Source organism: Carassius auratus, unplaced genomic scaffold (assembly GCF_003368295.1).
Source record: "Carassius auratus strain Wakin unplaced genomic scaffold, ASM336829v1 scaf_tig00003817, whole genome shotgun sequence".
Taxonomy (NCBI): Eukaryota; Metazoa; Chordata; class Actinopteri; order Cypriniformes; family Cyprinidae; genus Carassius; species Carassius auratus.
Genome location: NW_020523553.1, coordinates 2265 through 20806, shown reverse-complemented (window position 1 = coordinate 20806; position 18542 = coordinate 2265). Strand labels below are relative to the sequence as shown.

Below are 18542 nucleotides of genomic sequence, written 5' to 3'. Positions count from 1 at the left end.
GCTGATTCATCCATGCGCTACATTGAAGACATTCCTTTTAGATTCTTTTAAGAGGTTCTGACACAACAGAGTGGAAACTTGTATCATACGATCGTTTCCTTTCTTAATCATTCAGGCGTTCGGTGAGTGCACACCATGTAAAAACCTGTGTATACAATGTGAGCATTCAGTGAAGTATTCAGCAGACCCCTATCCATACAGGTTAACAGTAATACTAAGCACACCAGAGTGCAGTCGGTGCTTTAGAGGTGATGCTGAGAGCAGCAGAGTTTTCAAAGTGATTCTGAAAGCTTTTCGAGTGTGTGAGGCAGCCCAAGGGTCATTTTTTACTGTCACACTTTAGAACTATAACCTAACCACAGGAATAGACAGAGAATAGACAAGGAACACTGTCTTTGATGTTCTTATTGTTCTTATTGGGGTTAGAGAGATATTGGGCGGCAAGGTGAAGGGCTGATTAAAAAATGCAAGGAAAAAAGACAGAAAGAGGGAGAGAGAATAATAACTGAAGAGAAAACTGTGAAGAAAGGCAGAAGCAGTCAAGAAGAAAGAAAGAGAGAGGAGTACATTTTAAAGATGAATGAGAACAAGGACAGTGATAGATAATGCGCTGACAGGCTTAATTTGTCACGCAGTGGGGGGTCAGGGGCTCTGGAATGCAGATTCTGTGTTTGTGTGCTTTGTCCTAACTACTCTGTGGAAGGCAACCGAGAACCAGATGTATGATCTCTGATCAGAGCTAGTTCAATGTTTATAAAATGCTCAAGCCAAATTATTTATGAGATTCAGTTCTGTTGAATGGTTCTTGTATGCCTGCATTCTTCCTCGCTGACTCTGTACTGTATATTAAAAAATAATAAGTGGTAATAATATAAAAGTACATGAAAATTAATTCCTTTTGTTATAATTTTGTGAACAAATGACTGTGTCTGCCTTTTTAATTGTAGTAGAAGACTGAACAGTGAATGAATGAATGAATGAATACTGCATAATGAATTATATCTGTGTGTGTGTGTGTGTGTGTGTGTGTGGACTTTAAAGAATGTAATAATAAAATTATTATAGTGATAGAATTATTTTTTAATCATTTGAATTACTTATTCACACTAGTTAATTGTTCATATAACAATGTGTATACAGTATGCAACAAAACATATTGTTCTCTCTCTCTCTCTCTCTCTCTCTTGGTGGTTATTTTAGTTTATTCTTAATCATGAATATATATATTTGTTAACTAAGACCAAACCAGAACTGTTAAGTGGAATCTGAATCAGAAATTCCTTATGATTCCTATCCCTAGTCCTAGCATCTGTGAAAAGGTCACAGTAAAGACCAGATATTTACAGTGTTGACTGTAAAATCCCAAAGCATTAAGCTAAATATACAAGGCATCTGTCAGGTTCTAGACAAATGAAATCATCAGTCTGTAAGTGATGGCTTTTATTTCAGAACCATGACAAGGACAGTTCAGGGTATAATGGTAGCTATAATCACAACTAGCAACATCACACCACACAGAGCTGCAAAATACTAAGATACAATCACTTTCCATTTGAAACGTATCACCTGCTTGATTTGAAACAATACAGAAAATGTCGCTGCATACAAACAAACTGCCAAGCTATGTTATGCAAAACCTTGTCCATGAAATTGGAATGATGCATTCTTGTATTTGAATAGTGCTGCAGTAGAATGCGGAATTAAATCACCACAGATGTCATCTCGTAGCGAAGGGGAAAAAAAGTCAACAGCAAAAAATATCATTAGGTTTCCTGAATACCCAACTGAATCTAGTCATGGTCCAGTAAACTGTGAGCTCAAATTTCATTTCATCGGTGGTTTGTGTATGTTTTCATTAATAACACACATATACACACTGGGAGAGAAATTAGGAAAATATGAATTTAGAGGAATATTACTTTCATTTAAGCGGTTTTATTTCCGGCCTCATTATGGCATCAACAAAGTATGAAATTTATTTAGCGAATATTATTTCTGCTGAGACTTCCTTACCACTTTATGCTGAAGAATTTGCATGTTTAGATAAACAAAATAATAAAATCAAAAGCTCCTGTCCCAGGAGTCTCCTAATACTCCTGACACAAACAATGACTTGCAAACTGAACCACTTGATGAGCCTGAGACTCATTGGCATTCTGTGAGCATTTAATTGGTCTTACCCCACCCTCCCTTTTTTAATCAGCTCGTCCAGAGTGCTCATTGGTATTTTATGTGTTCTTTAACATACAACTGGATGTGGGTAATTATCAACAGTGTCTCATTAGGGCTTTTGATGGATATGAAGAGGGTAGATGCGTATTTGTATGTGTTTATGTGTTTGTGCAGACAGGAAGGGAAAAGCACTCAAATCATAATAAGTACAATGTGATATACTAGGTGTCTAATTGTGTTGTCCACAATTATCTATGTCTGTTATTAAGGTTAATAATCTCATAAGGAACACGCATCCTAACACAATTTAAAATCCAAATCTTTATGTCTGTTATTAAAGTTAATAATCTCATAAGGAACACACATCCTAACACAATTTAAAATCCAAATAAGTTTTAATTATGTCCTTACAACATTTCTGGGACTTGAATGTGGTAGTTGCATTGCTGCCTATGCAAGGTATTACGGGCTTGGAATGACAGTAATTAATGAAAAAAAAAATATTTTTGTAAATCATTTAAACTAGTGGCTAAGTTTATGCAACTTGTCCCTAGGATATTGCTAGATGGTTGTTTATATGCCAAAATCAAAAGAGGCCACCTTCCAGGTCTCATATCCTAGTCATTACATATGCATCATGTATGAGCATAGAAATGGACAAAGGCACAGAAGTTTGGGCTTCCACTGATTATGAAAAAATGACAGTCAAGCTAAAATATAACACATTACGTTACTTTCCTCCACAGTAGTGTGCCTTCTCTCCTCGTTAAAAGCCCGAACTAATGTTGTTTGATAATAAAAAGAGTTATTAAAAGCACATTAATCTGTGATAGAGAACTCCGGTGCTCCTGATATGGCTTGTTGTGCATGCTCTCTGAGACTGAGCTGAATCTACAGGCAAGCAAAGTACACTTTGTGCTTTGGTGTGCACCTAAACCAGGGATGTCAAACTCAAGTAGGTAGGCGTGTTAGACCAGTTTGGTGCTAAACTCTGCAGGATCTGAGTGACACCCCTGGCCTAAATAGTCAAACACACAGAGAAATGTCAGGCTTGGTTAGTATCAACAGTTAGGTCTATGTGAACGTAAAAAGTTAGGAGCCTGGTCAGTACTTGGATGGGAGACATCAAAGTAGGACGCTGCTGAAAGTGGTGCAAAAGAGGCCAGCAGAGGGTGCTCATCCTGTGAGCTGTCTGGGTCCCAGTATAGAGTTGGGATAAGGTCCTGACTCTCTGTGGTCTTAAAAAAAAAAAAAAATCCCAGGATGTCCTTTGAAAAGAGCAGGGGTACAGCCTGTCTGAATTTGTCCACTGACCTCTGTCCATCATCATGGCCACTTTCAACCTTATATCTACTGACTGGTTTCATCACTGTGTCTCCTCTCCATCAATAACATGGTGTAGTGGGCATTCTGTACTTGTATACAATTTTTTGGATTTGTTGATGCTGAATTGTGTTAAATCATAATTACAATATTGACCAAAATAATGCTGATTATGATTTTTGTCATAAATGATCAGCCTTAATCATTCATGTACATGGCACAAATGTCTTAGGTGTGAGAATGAAACGCTTGGAGTAAGAGGTCTGTCAAAATCGGAGTGATTTTGAAAGCTCACCTTGGCAAAAACTATCATATGATGCAGGTATGTAATGCAGTTCAGCAGGAGACCCTACTCAGCAGCACAAAAGAAATAAGAGAGACGTGTGAAGAATCGCCCTCAGGGCCAGCGGCTGCCTTTGTTTTGGATGAAACTGTCACATCTACATATTTTTTCGCATTTTCATCTCTATCTTGTTGCCAGCTCATTACAGTGATAACTTCCACCAAGCTTTACTGGTACCCCCAAACAACAAGGCAAAAATCCACATAATTTCATCTTTCCTCATAACAGCGTATTCAAACACTTGTAGAAAAGCAAATGACAAAACAATTTAAATACTAAAGTCAACCTTACTGTTACAATGCGTTTGTTCTATTTAAAAATCAGAAAAAATAAAAATAACAATGTCTATTCAGACGCTTATACTGTGTACCACAATAAGGAGACTCCATACAGAGTCATTTGGCTAATGGGCTTGTGGCTCATGCGAATGAATGGATTTTAGGACATCAGATGCATCTCTTCTGACATTTTTTATCCAGTCATTCCCAGATAGTTTGTGCTTGGGCTCAGTGCCATGTATCCACATCGACAAGTGGATGGCTATTTAATGACAGACTATATGTACGTGATGGATGTACCTTGTATCCTTGCTATTTTCCACCTGTCTCTGCTTGTCCTGATAGGCTGACACATTCGGCCTAATGCACAGCGGTGGTAATGGCTGTGTGAATTGCATAGAGAGCCATGAAAGAATCAGAGCATGGAGAACCTCCCTAAAAACACAGATATCAGCTCTCTGAACCCTGCTGTTTATCTGTCCATGTCTCAGAGCAGCAAATCACTGAGGAAATATACACATACACAAGACTTCCCCAAACAGACAAGGTTATTCAGATAACAGCGAATTACTGCCCACAGGGCTTACAGCAAGAGAAAGATGGCATGGTAAACTCATCTCCTTGTCTGCTCAGAGTTCAATTTAGACTTTTTAGGCTATAGCAGAGATCTCCCAGGACGTTTTGCAGCACTAAAGAACTCTATCTTTCAGCTGTCACACTGCTCATCAGCAGGGCAGCCTGGAAAACGCTGTCCAAACTGGCCCCAGAATCTCAATCTCATTATTCTTTCATTATTTTAGTGAGGACGTCTCATAGACGCAACTGATTTTATAGGGGGGTGATGATATTTGCTAACCGCAAGCCTCACACAAACCAGTTGATATCAGCAAAATATTATTCATTCATTCATTCATTTAAACAAAACTTTCACAGTGTGAGGACCACAAGGCAAAGACTGCTATTGTTTTTACATAAAGCTACTTGTACATGACCATTCAAACGTTTGGGGTCAGTATGAGTTTGATATGGTTTTGAGTCTCTTACACTCACCATCAAAAATACAGGAAAAACTGTGTTATTGTGAAATTTGATAAAAATTGTACCTGTTTATATTACTGTTAAAAAAAAAAAAAAATATATATATATATATATATATATATATATATATATATATACAGTATTGTTCAAAATAATAGCAGTACAATGTGACTAACCAGAATAATCAAGGTTTTTAGTATATTTTTTATTGCTACGTGGCAAACAAGTTACCAGTAGGTTCAGTAGATTGTCAGAAAACAAACAAGACCCAGCATTCATGATATGCACGCTCTTAAGGCTGTGCAATTGGCCAATTAGTTGAAAGGGGTGTGTTCAAAAAAATAGCAGTGTCTACCTTTGACTGTACAAACTCAAAACTATTTTGTACAAACATTTTTTTTTCTGGGATTTAGCAATCCTGTGAATCACTAAACTAATATTTAGTTGTATGACCACAGTTTTTTAAAACTGCTTGACATCTGTGTGGCATGGAGTCAACCAACTTGTGGCACCTCTCAGCTGTTATTCCACTCCATGATTCTTTAACAACATTCCACAATTCATTCACATTTCTTGGTTTTGCTTCAGAAACAGCATTTTTGATATCACCCCACAAGTTCTCAATTGGATTAAGGTCTGGAGATTGGGCTGGCCACTCCATAACATTAATTTTGTTGGTTTGGAACCAAGACTTTGCCCGTTTACTAGTGTGTTTTGGGTCATTGTCTTGTTGAAACAACCATTTCAAGGGCATGTCCTCTTCAGCATAGGGCAACATGACCTCTTCAAGTATTTTAACATATGCAAACTGATCCATGATCCCTGGTATGCGATAAATAGGCCCAACACCATAGTAGGAGAAACATGCCCATATCATGATGCTTGCACCTCCATGCTTCACTGTCTTCACTGTGTACTGTGGCTTGAATTCAGAGTTTGGGGGTCGTCTCACAAACTGCCTGTGGCCCTTGGACCCCAAAAGAACAATTTTACTCTCATCAGTCCACAAAATGTTCCTCCATTTCTCTTTAGGCCAGTTGATGTGTTCTTTGGCAAATTGTAACCTCTTCTGCACATGCCTTTTTTTTAACAGAGGGACTTTGCGGGGGATTCTTGAAAATAGATTAGCTTCACACAGACGTCTTCTAACTGTCACAGTACTTACAGGTAACTCCAGACTGTCTTTGATCATCCTGGAGGTGATCATTGGCTGAGCCTTTGCCATTCTGGTTATTCTTCTATCCATTTTGATGGTTGTCTTCCGTTTTCTTCCACGTCTCTCTGGTTTTGCTCTCCATTTTAAGGCATTGGAGATCATTTTAGCTGAACAGCCTATCATTTTTTGCACCTCTTTATAGGTTTTCCCCTCTCTAATCAACTTTTTAATCAAAGTACGCTGTTCTTCTGAACAATGTCTTGAACGACCCATTTTCCTCAGCTTTCAAATGCATGTTCAACAAGTGTTGGCTTCATCCTTAAATAGGGGCCACCTGATTCACACCTGTTTCTTCACAAAATTGATGACCTCAGTGATTGAATGCCACACTGCTATTTTTTTGAACACACCCCTTTCAACTAATTCAACTAATTGCCCAATTGCACAGCCTTAAGAGCGTGCATATCATGAATGCTGGGTCTCATTTGTTTTCTGAGAATCTACTGAACCTACTGGTAACTTGTTTGCCACGTAGCAATAAAAAAATATACGAAAAACCTTGATTATTCTGGTTAGTCACATTGTACTGCTATTATTTTGAACAATACTGTATATATATATATATAGATGATATACAGTATCATATCATACAGTATTCAAAAATGATATACAGTATATATGTATATTCACCAATATACAGAAAAGATACACTATCAGCAGTTTGCTGAGCTGCTTGGGAGGCAAGAAATTGTGAGTGGTGTATAAGTAGTCATCACTGCACCTTACAATTCACGAATAGATCAAAGTATAAATTATAAATACTATTTATTTGGAATGCATACTGCTTCTAGTGGATTGTGCAATAAATTCAGTAAAAAAAAAAAAAAAAAAATATATATATATATATATATATCCCACACAATAATAAAAAGCAAATGTAAGATTTTAAAGTGTTCCCAGATCCAACAGGCAAATTCCCTGGAGACCACAAGGTCCAGACACAGATGATTGAGTGCACAAGCAATGTATACAAACTAGGGCTGGGATAAACGATTATTTTTTAAACGATTGATCTAGCGATTATTTTTTCGATGCATCGATTAATCTAACGATTAATTTTTTCAGACCGATTCGATTTCAATTATCTCCCCATTAATTGACTACTATCAATTTATACATGTTGATTTACATATCTGAATGAAGAAAAACATGAATTCCTTAACATTGCAATATATGTTTATTGCTCTTAAAATTACAAAATAAAAGACTAAGAATGCATTACTTTGCACTTGTATAGAGATAGCATTCAATAAAACCTTGAAGCCTTGAAAATACTGAAACAAGCTTACTGAACACATAGGGCCTAGCTTACTGAAAAAAAGTTCTTCTTTCAGATTAAAATAACAACAACTTGATGTTTAGCATTCAATAAAAAGGTCACCCAAAATACTTGTTTAGAGCAATTGAAAGAATACAGTAACCAATGTAAACTTGAGGGCTTTAAGCTAATACAGAGAGTGCTTTTCAAAATAAATAAATAAATAAAAATAAAAAACAGTGGGAGCCAGCAGCCTGTCATGGAGAAAAAAAAATCTCAGAATGCTCCACGTGAAACTTTGGCGTTCCGCCCTTTTTCTATCGTGTCTAATGATTTTGGTTAATATGCACGAGGGAGAGAGAGAGAGATAGAGAGCGAGCAAGACAGTTGCGAGTCGTGTTGTTTGAAGACTGTGAGTGCACACGCAGCCGGGGCTCTCTCTCGTACGCGCCCTGTCAGGCACAGCGATCAAATAAGGCTTTGACAGCCGCCAAAAAAAAAAAAGATCAATGCAGAAAAAACCCTGGATTGGTTATATAACGTTGGACAGAATGTTGATCCGGCCATCGCGTATATTCAGCGCACATAAGGTAAACGTTTTGCAAACGTTTTTTAGAGAAATAAAAACAGGTCGACGAATCGAAGCGCATATTTTGCGTCGCCGTATTTTTTGCGTCAACGTCATCGATGACCTCGATGCGTTGTCCCAGCCCTAATACAAACCTATCTAATTCTTACTTTTACAATCATGAACAGTTTTCAGTTTCCTCTTTTCACTTTTACATTAACACGTTTAAATAAAAGAAGCCTAAAAGTTGGCAACATTGTCCTGTAAAGGCTCCAGAAGTTTGGGACTGTAATAGCTGGAAGAGTAACTTTGTTACATCACTTGCTTGAGGGCCCCATGGAAGTGATGACAGCGGTGTGAGGGATTTAGATATTAACAACCTCTTGACACTCAATTATAATCCCTCACCTCCCTATAAGGATTCAAACCAACAACCTTCCAAACGTGAGCACAGTTGCACATTTCTCACACTAATTTAAACACGATTCACTCCTCCTTAAATCGTAAACTGTTCAGATAATTTTGTTGAGATTACAGCTAAACAGAATGCAATACACAAGATGAGCCACTTTAGTTATTTTCCAGCCCATTTGGCACAACTGCTATGTGCCTCTCTAGTGAAAGTGTCATTCAAAAATGACTTTTTATTACTGAACAACAAACAACACTATTCCACAGATTCCACAACAAATCTTACTATCTAAAAAAATTTGGATTTTCTGTAGACTTCTACGGTTCCCTTTAAGTCGGTCAAAGTTTTGATGTTTTGATGTGACCGACAAATTAGGAACCTTGTTAGAGACCAATCTACTTTGAATGTAAACTAGACAAGCCAATACACATTGGCATGGGATGATTGCATCCTGCTGTATAGTATAAATAGGCAGCAGATGCATATTCACATATTCAACTTTTCGCATCGGAACCCAGAATGTTATCATTCTCCTCCTACCAGGCCTTCGTATATTGGATGAGTCTGCATGCTCAAAAGAGTTCCTCTTTATGGGTGGTACAGCACCACAGCGGATTGGTCGGGAAGGGACACTCTTGGATGAGTCATGTTCTCTTTGCGGGAAGGTGACCATCTCTGAGTTAAGGACCAGGTTCCATTACCTCAAAAGGGGCCCTCAATCTAGTTCTCTTCTGTAGTTATGTATTAAATATTATAGTTTTTAAGGATATATTTAGGAATTAATAATGTCATTAGGAACATTATACATATATATATTAATATATATATATATATATATATATATATTAATACATATATATATATTAAAAAATATTATAATAATTCCTAAATATATCCTTCAAAAACTATAATATTTAATACCTAACTACACATGTATCACTTCCAAACTGCTGTTACAATAACACGTACCTGGTGTATGAAGACCTGTGCAGTCCGGGGACTGAGCAGCAGGATGGCCCGTCTGAGCGTGTCCCGGTAACGGTTCAGCTCCTCCATCCTCATTGTGCTGAACAGAGTGGAAAAGACCTTTGTCACATTCCGGTCAACCTGCTGTAGAGACACGTCCAAACCCATTCGAGACGCCTGGTCCAGAAACCCACGCAGTCCCCGCACATCTGAAAGAGACCAAAAGATGATGGTTACAAACCAAGACTCATGTGCAGAGAGCTATAAACAGTATTTAAGAAGAAGCTAAAGATGAAAATAGATCAAATATAGACTAAATATTTGATTTGAGATAAGCGTTTTCCAGAGAGAATAACAACCAACCTAACTGTAAATTCCATTCAGGGAAATTATGTTGAAAGGGATAGTAAGATCTGTGAAAATATCTAATTTTGTTTCACAAGAAGAAAGAAGGTCATATGGGTTTGGAACCGCATGAAAGTGAGCAAATGATGACAGATTTTTTATTTACATTTTTTTATCGACTATCCATTTTACTTTTGAAAATTCTGTTCCATGCTCTCGAGATTTGAGGAGTCTAGGAGAAAGAATCCTGTTTTCTTGCTCCTTTGCACATCACGGCTGTCAAGTCACGTCGTGCTCAGTCTACTGAAGTGGCTTTTTGATGGCATAATCGTCTGGCATTGAGTTTTCTAACCATCTACTTGCCAAAAGGACACAAGAACAGTCCCCTAAAAGGGTCAAGACGTGAGAATGAGGCTTCAAGGTCTAATTTGCTATATAGACCAATTACAAAAAAGCATGCATACTTTAACGTGACTGTGTTCAGTTATGGTCTTCACTTTGACCTGTAATTAAATTTGCATAGCATGACATTGAGGCAGTCAAAAAATGTTGTGAAGAGCTATAACTTGTCTGCATCTTTTTTATTTTCTTTGTCTTTTTCACTTAAAAAAAACAAAAAAAAAAACAAAGTAGAAGAAACAGAATACTTTTAAGAACCTATCAAAGTAACAGAGCAGAATAGTCTGATAAAAAGCATTACAAAGAGCAGAAAATGTTTAGCCCATCAACAGATAGCAGGGTGTTAACAGCAGCTTTATCTCCTCTGTAAACAAATCTAAATCAGTTTTTCAGTAGCCGCTGGTAGTTCTCAACTAGCTACAAAACTCACACTGAATCCAAATATACTTCTATACTATATAATATAAATAGTATTTCTAAATTCATAGTAGACATCATTACAGAGAACCACTGCATCATCCAAAGATCAAAGTGATGTTTTATCATGTCTAAGACACATGGTTAAATACAAAGATTGCCTTTTATTTTATTTTTTATATATATATATTATTTTTGTCTCTTTTTTTGCTTCAGGCATATTTATTCAGACAAGCACACAGTCCAGTTTTCAGGGTTACACTGCAACACAGGAAAGCTAATCAGGCATCAAGAATGATCAAACACCATATTATTTTGTGCGTACGTGTATACTTGATATACTTTATTATAATTCACCCTCTGAGCTACAAACTGTTTCCATGACAACTGACCATCAAAACGGTTTACTTGCCCCACACCGGGCTTCTCAGCTGTAGTTAAAAAACTGAAAAGAAAAAAAAAAGTACTCTCTTGAGGAGGCCATAGACACATATAAACAAACATTGTAGAAATTTGTGGAAAGAAAGAGCTGAGATAAGTCTTTTGAGAAACAAATTGGATTTGCTTAAAGAGTGTAATTATATATCTAAAGGCATATACAAGCTGCCGTCTCACTGGGCAAAAAATACACAAGTGAAGGAGGTTTGAAGGGAATCAATGGACTTCTAACAATGCACAGTGTGACGTTCTTCTGTTCCTTTCTTTGTAATGAAAATAATGGGCCGAAAATAAAATACAAGGCTTGCTGTTGTATTGGGAGCTTTGTCTTGATAAAAGCAGCAAAAACAAATAGACGGCCATATCATGATGTAATCAGCGAGCTCTTGAGCAAGCTCTTGAGTACCGTTTGATAAAAGCAGAATGTTGCTCATGATATAGTCAGTAGAATATTACTGAGGAATAAGTTCATAAAGTTAAACATCAGAGGATTGAAAATGTAAACAACAAAGACTGTGTAGCGGACCAAAATGATTACTTATTAACCATTCATTAGTTCAGTGTTTTATTAATGCATATTCACAACATGATGCACATTGTGATTAATGGACCTCAGGATGCTTGTTCTTTGCATTAAAGGTCATCATAAACAACCTTTCAAAACATGTTTTTAATTGGTTCTTCATAAGGTTAGCAGTCATGAAACATCCCACTACAAAGATATCTAGACAGTTGCTAGGAGATGGTAAAATCATTTCATCTATGGTTTCTTTTTATTATTCTGTTTGTGTCTCAATCCACCGGCCTGCTGTACAGAGCTCGGGGGGCTAGAGTGTGAGTATTACTCATGAAGGCCATCGGGAGCGCTCTTCCTGGAAAGACTTGGAATGCTTATGTCCTTTTATATGACAGGGGGTTTGGTTGACATGCTGTTGATTGGATCCACGTGACAGCATTGCAGAATCTTCACAGTGCTGAAAACTGTCTGTGATATGAACTGCCCAGAGACATACGCTGAATGTAAAACAAAGCCTCTGTGTTTCTTTCCTCCTCTCTGTTTCACTTACAGATGAGTTCTGCTTGTCTTGAAGAGGGAGCCAATTAAGAAAGATTCATCATCCTCTTTTGCAAAAGCAGCCAATTATGACACAAACTCTATTATTACATACCCCCATATTCTGACGTAAGAGAGAGACTTCAGCATAAATCACAGCAGTTCAACAAAGATGACCAGGGGACCATAAGAGCACATATTCAGAACATTACAAATATAGACACATACAAACCATACGCCTTTTATAAAACTTACTTTGGTGAATAACAACCAGGGCATGTTAAAAACTGTAAAAACATAAAGGCAGAAGTCATCATTAAACGTACGACAGATTGCCTGTGGGCATGTGAGAGTGCAAATGAAATCACTTCTCAGAACAGGTGGTGTAGTAGGTGAAAGATGCTGTCAGCTCTACATTAAAGCAAAAGGACACATTACTCAGCGGCATGCTAAAAAAGGGACACTCGTAAACATTTGGGACTGCTCAGCTAAAACCAAAACATCAATTAAACTGAGAACGCGCTTACAAACTTTCACAGGCCTGTGAGCCAGCTTACTGTTGTTTATAAATTGCATAACACGACAAGTTCTCAACATTAAGATGCTTTATAGACTTGCTTTATGGAGGTTGAACCCACACAAAAATGCTGTAAAAGAGGGGTTCAGGCAGCTCACGGGAGAATCAGTTGCCAAGAAACTGACACTCCCACACCAAAGAAGTAATATTCTAACATTCCACAGAAGTTGACTGATGCCAACAACAAAATAGATACAGTTTTTTAAACCAAACAAAAACAAATTCCTCTTTCATTAGCATAGGCTCAAAGAGTACATCTAGATGCTCGAGTGGCACTAGTCCTTCACATACAAATGGAAAAACAAGAACAAGAAATTTGAGCCAAAAGCAATTGTGTTCGTCACAATAGCCCCGTGGTCACAACAGCAACTTATACGTCTATAAAGACTCAAGTCCCAATGAAGCTGAAGTGCTCAGAAAAGGTAAACCAGTATCCTTTAATATGATGTCTTCAATATATCGATATATAAAATAGTTTTACATCAAATTAAAAAGTCAGTGGGTATCCTGGTTTCGACTCACATGTGAATACCTTTGATACTAAGTAAAACAGCCACAAAGATACTTAAGTACAGTAACTAAATACATTTACACAAATACTCAACTATTCATTAGATCATGGAAACTATTAATTTAGTTGAAAACCAGATTTATTAGCTAAATCAATTAGTCTGAAACATTACTACAGACGTGTCCTTCATTTTTCTGTTCACTCCAGTGAAAAGATAAATAATGTTAACTTCACACAACATGAAAGCTTTTCACACAGCAATCCTTCAAGTTCTTCTCACAATAATAGCCTGAAATGCAGTTGGCTAGAATAACTAAAAAAATAATGCAAATAATAAGATGAGTTTGTGCGAGACATAATTAGTTAACATTTTTTAAATTAGCAATAAAAGAGTCCACAGCCTTAATTAAGTTTACCATGAGAAAAATCATGCTATAAGAAACTATGCCACCACAACCTGATTCCCACCTAAAGCCATTTCGAAATGTATCAATATGGATAGCGTTGACAACATTTGTGATCGCTTCCCAGGGCCCAGAGCTTTTCTTTTTAGTAACACTCGTAAAAAAAAATAAAAAATAATAATAAAAAAATTAGGAGCACAGTTAAAATATTAAGGAGAATCTTCTGCTCAATAATCAAAAATTCTGATTAAAACCATTACCATTACGAGGTGATATCTGACTCCTTAAAGTGATTTACAGTAATGCCATTTTTGTAACTTTATTACTTGTAACTTTATTACAAGTACCCTAGGCTATATCAGCTTTTATATTTAATTCAAATATTTATAAGCTTTTTAAAATGTATAATTAAAACAACAGAATAAGAACAAGTAAGAATAAGTTAGCAATCATATTAAAACAGTATTAATGTTAATTTGTAGGCTACTAGGTGGCACAGAAGAAGACAAAAGTGGATTGTAGGTGTATTTTCAGAGTGCAATTTACACCCGGTCATGCATTAAAAAATAAAAAACCATCATATACCGTGAAACTGGTATAATTTTGAAAAATACAGCGATATTAATTGTTGGTGATACCACCCACAACTAATTGGCAGTATAAAATAAAAGTTCAGTTCAGTTTGATTGGTTCTTATTTCACCATTTATTCAGGCTATGTAAATATATACATAATATGTTGATAAATCAACTCCTGGTTTATACTGCGTCATTTAAGTAGAGGTGCAAAAGCAGGCACCAGTAATGTTTCTATCAGTGATGGAGGAAAAGGATGTTTACAAAGTGCTCAAGGGTGAGAAATGAGAGGAAGATAGTGAGAAAAACCTATTTATTTAACTCAGATCAAGGTTTATGCATTGGCAGTTAGTTATAAAGTCTACTCACTTGATTCACATAGAAGCAATCAGGTTTTATGACAAAGCGGGAATATGTTATTAATTATATACAGATCCAGATATGACACTTTTATGAAACCAAGGTGCATGCAGACACAATCTGTCTCAGATCTAACACATTTGGGGACATATCTAAAAAAACAGCTGAACAACTTTTCTGGTATTTCAAGCATCTGTATGGAGTAACAGCTCACTCAGATCAGTTTTTCTGTGATCAGATTCTGGGTATGTTTAACACACCAGCAGCCTGCGGTTTTCAATTTGTACCGCCAGTGTCCCTGCACCAGTGGAACAGATGTGACGAGAGCAGAACTGAGACTATCTTGAGTAAATGATCTTCTTTCTTTTTCCACCCCTCAAATGTCACTGCTTTTTTACATGGTCTAAAACCCCTCTCATTGCATTTATTTTTAATATAGAATGTGCTGTGCACAGTGGCATATTTTATGAAATAATGGTTTTATTGATAAGTTAAAAGCAAAGGTGTAGATTTGGATACGGGCACTAGGAACCATATGTAGCAGATCAATGCCTATTTTTTCAATCCATCACAGTTGTGACTGATTGTAATACAAGCATTGAGAGTCATGTTTCATTTGTAAAATGCCTACTCATTGCTGTGCATTAAATTGCTTTACAGTAAGTAGTAATTTTCAACCCAGTTAACAGCCGGTTGAACCACTTGTCTGAAATCACTTGTTGAACCACAATGCAGAGAACCTTTGCATTTAATTATTACATTCTACTGTATATTTTTTATTTGACTTTGTATAATTCATTGTAAAAACAAACAACTGGCAAATATAGACAGATGGACAGATAGAACGATACATAAAATCATATAGATAGATAGATAGATAGATAGATAGATAGATAGATAGATAGATAGATAGATAGATAGATAGATAGATAGATAGATAGATAGAATAAAAAACAAATGACCAACAAAATGTCCCTTCCAATGTAAATAATAAAACCTACGGCTTTGCCAAAAGCCTCTTATTGGTGTGTCTATTTCAGGCCATGAGACAGATCCAGAGTGATTGTCCTTCTGTAGGAGGGTGCCATGCTCAGTGCTGAGAGCTCTGCACCACCATCAATCATGTTTTATGTCTTGATTAGGGCTTTTCCTCTGACCTCTGCAATACGGTTTGAAGGATGTTACCTGCTCCAGGGTGTTTGGTTGTCTGACTCATCTCAGCCCATTGTCAGAATCTGCCTGAAGCTAAATTCAGTAGCACATAGCCTTAGCATAAACACTGAGCTATTCTGAGCACAGTGTAGCTGCATACTTTGAAATAGAAATAGATCTCAGCTATGTGGACCACAAGGGAGCTCTGCTTTGAATAGGGGGATTAAAATGCCCCATCGTGGAGTCGAGTTGCTTTTTATACAGACCTTTGACTCTCTAATGGCAGCCTGTTAACAGAGCAAACAACCCAAGGAGAGAGCTATGGGCTAAAGAGTCTTGCTTGGTATAAAGGGTATTTTAAGATGATAAGATGGGAACAAAAGAAAATTTGTCATGCATGCCTGACAGAGTTCACTCAAAAATAAAAATTCTGTCATCATTTATTTTTCCATGCAGCAACAATAAAAAATTAAAGGATGTCAACCTTCAAAAATAATTTAAAAGTAGTCCATCTCACTCATCTTCTATTTGGAACCATAAAACATCTTTGTGTGAGGAACAAGGCATTTTCCACTGATAATCTTTCCTTTAAGCAAGCTATTAAACCTTGAAGAAATCATTTGGAATTAATCATCCATTTAATTGAAAAGACTCAAAGGACAAATTTCTTTCAAAAATCTGACACTGATTTTTTTTTTTTTTTTTTTTTTTTTTTGCTTTAGGTTGTATTTTTTGTGACTTCAATTTTAGTTTGTTCCTATAAAATTCATTGCAATTGCATGACAAAAAGAGCAACCGCATTGCTTATCTTTTTTTTGTGTGTGTGTGTGTGTTGTGCAAAGTCACACAGATTTGGAAACAACAAGTGAGGACATTTCATTTTTGGGTGAACTATCCCTTATAAGGCAAGCTAAATAAACCCCAAATTTTTCTGTTACAATTAATTGTTACAGAGACTGTGACACTGCAGAGGAGACTCTTACAGTTTAAGTGTGAATTGGTGTCATTTGTAAGTACAAAGAATATCGAGGGAGCTTTATGCTTGACCTTCTCCAACAAGACCTTAAAATATACTGTATTGTTTTCAGTCTCAACAACCAACTTACTGTTAAAGCTGTAGAGCTAAAGACCTTATTAATGTAAACAGCAAATACTGTAACACTTGTCAGCACCACACAGACCCATAAATACATTTTACTGTCACATAGGACTAACAGAAAAGAATAATTATAAACTAATGTGCTTCAAGCCTGGTATTATTTTATAGGGGAAGATTTGGATTTAGATAAAACCAAGATTGAGACTTGGGAAGGCTTGTAACAAGGTGAGTTGCATCATGCTCAATTTACACAAGCAGAAATGAGCTAGAGGGTAAAATTACTTAAGGATTAAGGTTTGCAATGTTTATCTGCTGGTTTGAATTAAAATGATTCCTACTTCATGTTTTTCATTTACACTACCATTCTAAAATTTGGAGTCGCTGGTGGAATTTTTATTGATGTCAAATACAGTAAAAACAATAATACTGAAACAACCATTGTCTTTTTTAAATAAACATTCTTCCTGCTATGACAGCGCTGAACTGTCAGACAATCTTCAGTGTCACAGGATCCTTCAGAAATCAATATAATCAAACATTTCTTATTATGATCAATGCTGAAAAAAAAAGATATTCATATTTTTTGTGAAAACTGTGATAATATTATAATATATTTCCAGGATTCGTTTACATTTCATTTATTTTTTTGTTTTAGTTTTTTGTTGTCACATATATATATACATATATATATATATATAACAAAAAAACTTACTGACCCCAAAATTTTGAACAGGATAAGACTGAAAGGGGTTCATTTAAGGTTTGGATGCACTAATGGGGTGAAGGTAAAAGGTAAAAAGAAATCATTCTTGGTTACATTTCGAGAGAGGTCAGGTTACAGCGGAGGTCTGACATACTGTAAATACAATTATGGATTGACAGCCAATCTCAATTCCCATTGAGCTGAACATCACTGGCTCAATAAAGGAATCCAAAGTTTATCCAAGTCCACATTTTATATATCTTGAAAGTTTTATGGCTTTCAAAACACTACAATGCTGGAGCTATAGTTAACAACTGACAGCCTGCCTTTTATTCCGCCCGAGTCCAGCTGCTTACATCAAATTTTAACTTCAGAGCTGATGTCTTTGTACTATGAAGGATTTTTTGAAGCATTGCTGATGGACTGCATCATCTTCATTTTTTTTTTTTTTTTGTAAAATGATGTGCCAAAAATCATGATGAATTGTAAATTCCAGCTTATGTCACTTCTCTCCCTTTACATCAATTTCACTCCTGCCCTCCTAACCAGCCTCCCAACTGGAGATGGGACACTCACCCGCTCGTGTCACTCACCGTACTCGCTGTCATAGAAAACGATGAAACTTGTGCCAGCGGAGTTCAGAGACGAGTGTGATCATGACATCATTCAGGCGCACAGGAGGGCGGGCAGCCAGCGTGTAGCGCTCTCCGTCAGGGCTGGGGATTGAGCTGGCACTCTGCGCGGGGTGTGCCGTCTCCGTTCCTTTGAATGAACAGGTGAGGAATGTGCATTGGCATCCGTGAGAGACTGTAGCGCATTGGCTGCGGCACATCCTGTTGACGACACCAAAGCCAGTATCCCCTGATTCATGAGCTCACAGGCTGGAGAACGAGAGGGAAGAAAAAAAGAAACACAGTTAGGCTCGAAAATTAGA

The 18542-nt window shown here is 36.7% G+C and overlaps 1 protein-coding gene across 1 annotated transcript in view; it reads right to left on the bottom strand.

Annotated features, from left to right (window-relative positions):
- LOC113070384 (glutamate receptor ionotropic, delta-1-like) overlaps positions 1-18222 on the bottom strand; it is a gene marked incomplete at its 3' end in the record, with an annotated part of 53835 nt that extends 35613 nt beyond the window's left edge. The window contains exons 1-2 of the mRNA XM_026243664.1: positions 18202-18222; positions 9578-9783 (exon numbers count right to left, since the gene is read on the bottom strand). Of these exons, the coding sequence (XP_026099449.1) occupies positions 9578-9742 (165 nt within the window). The remainder of the gene's footprint in view (positions 1-9577; positions 9784-18201) is intronic.
- Between the last annotated feature and the right edge of the window lie 320 nt (positions 18223-18542).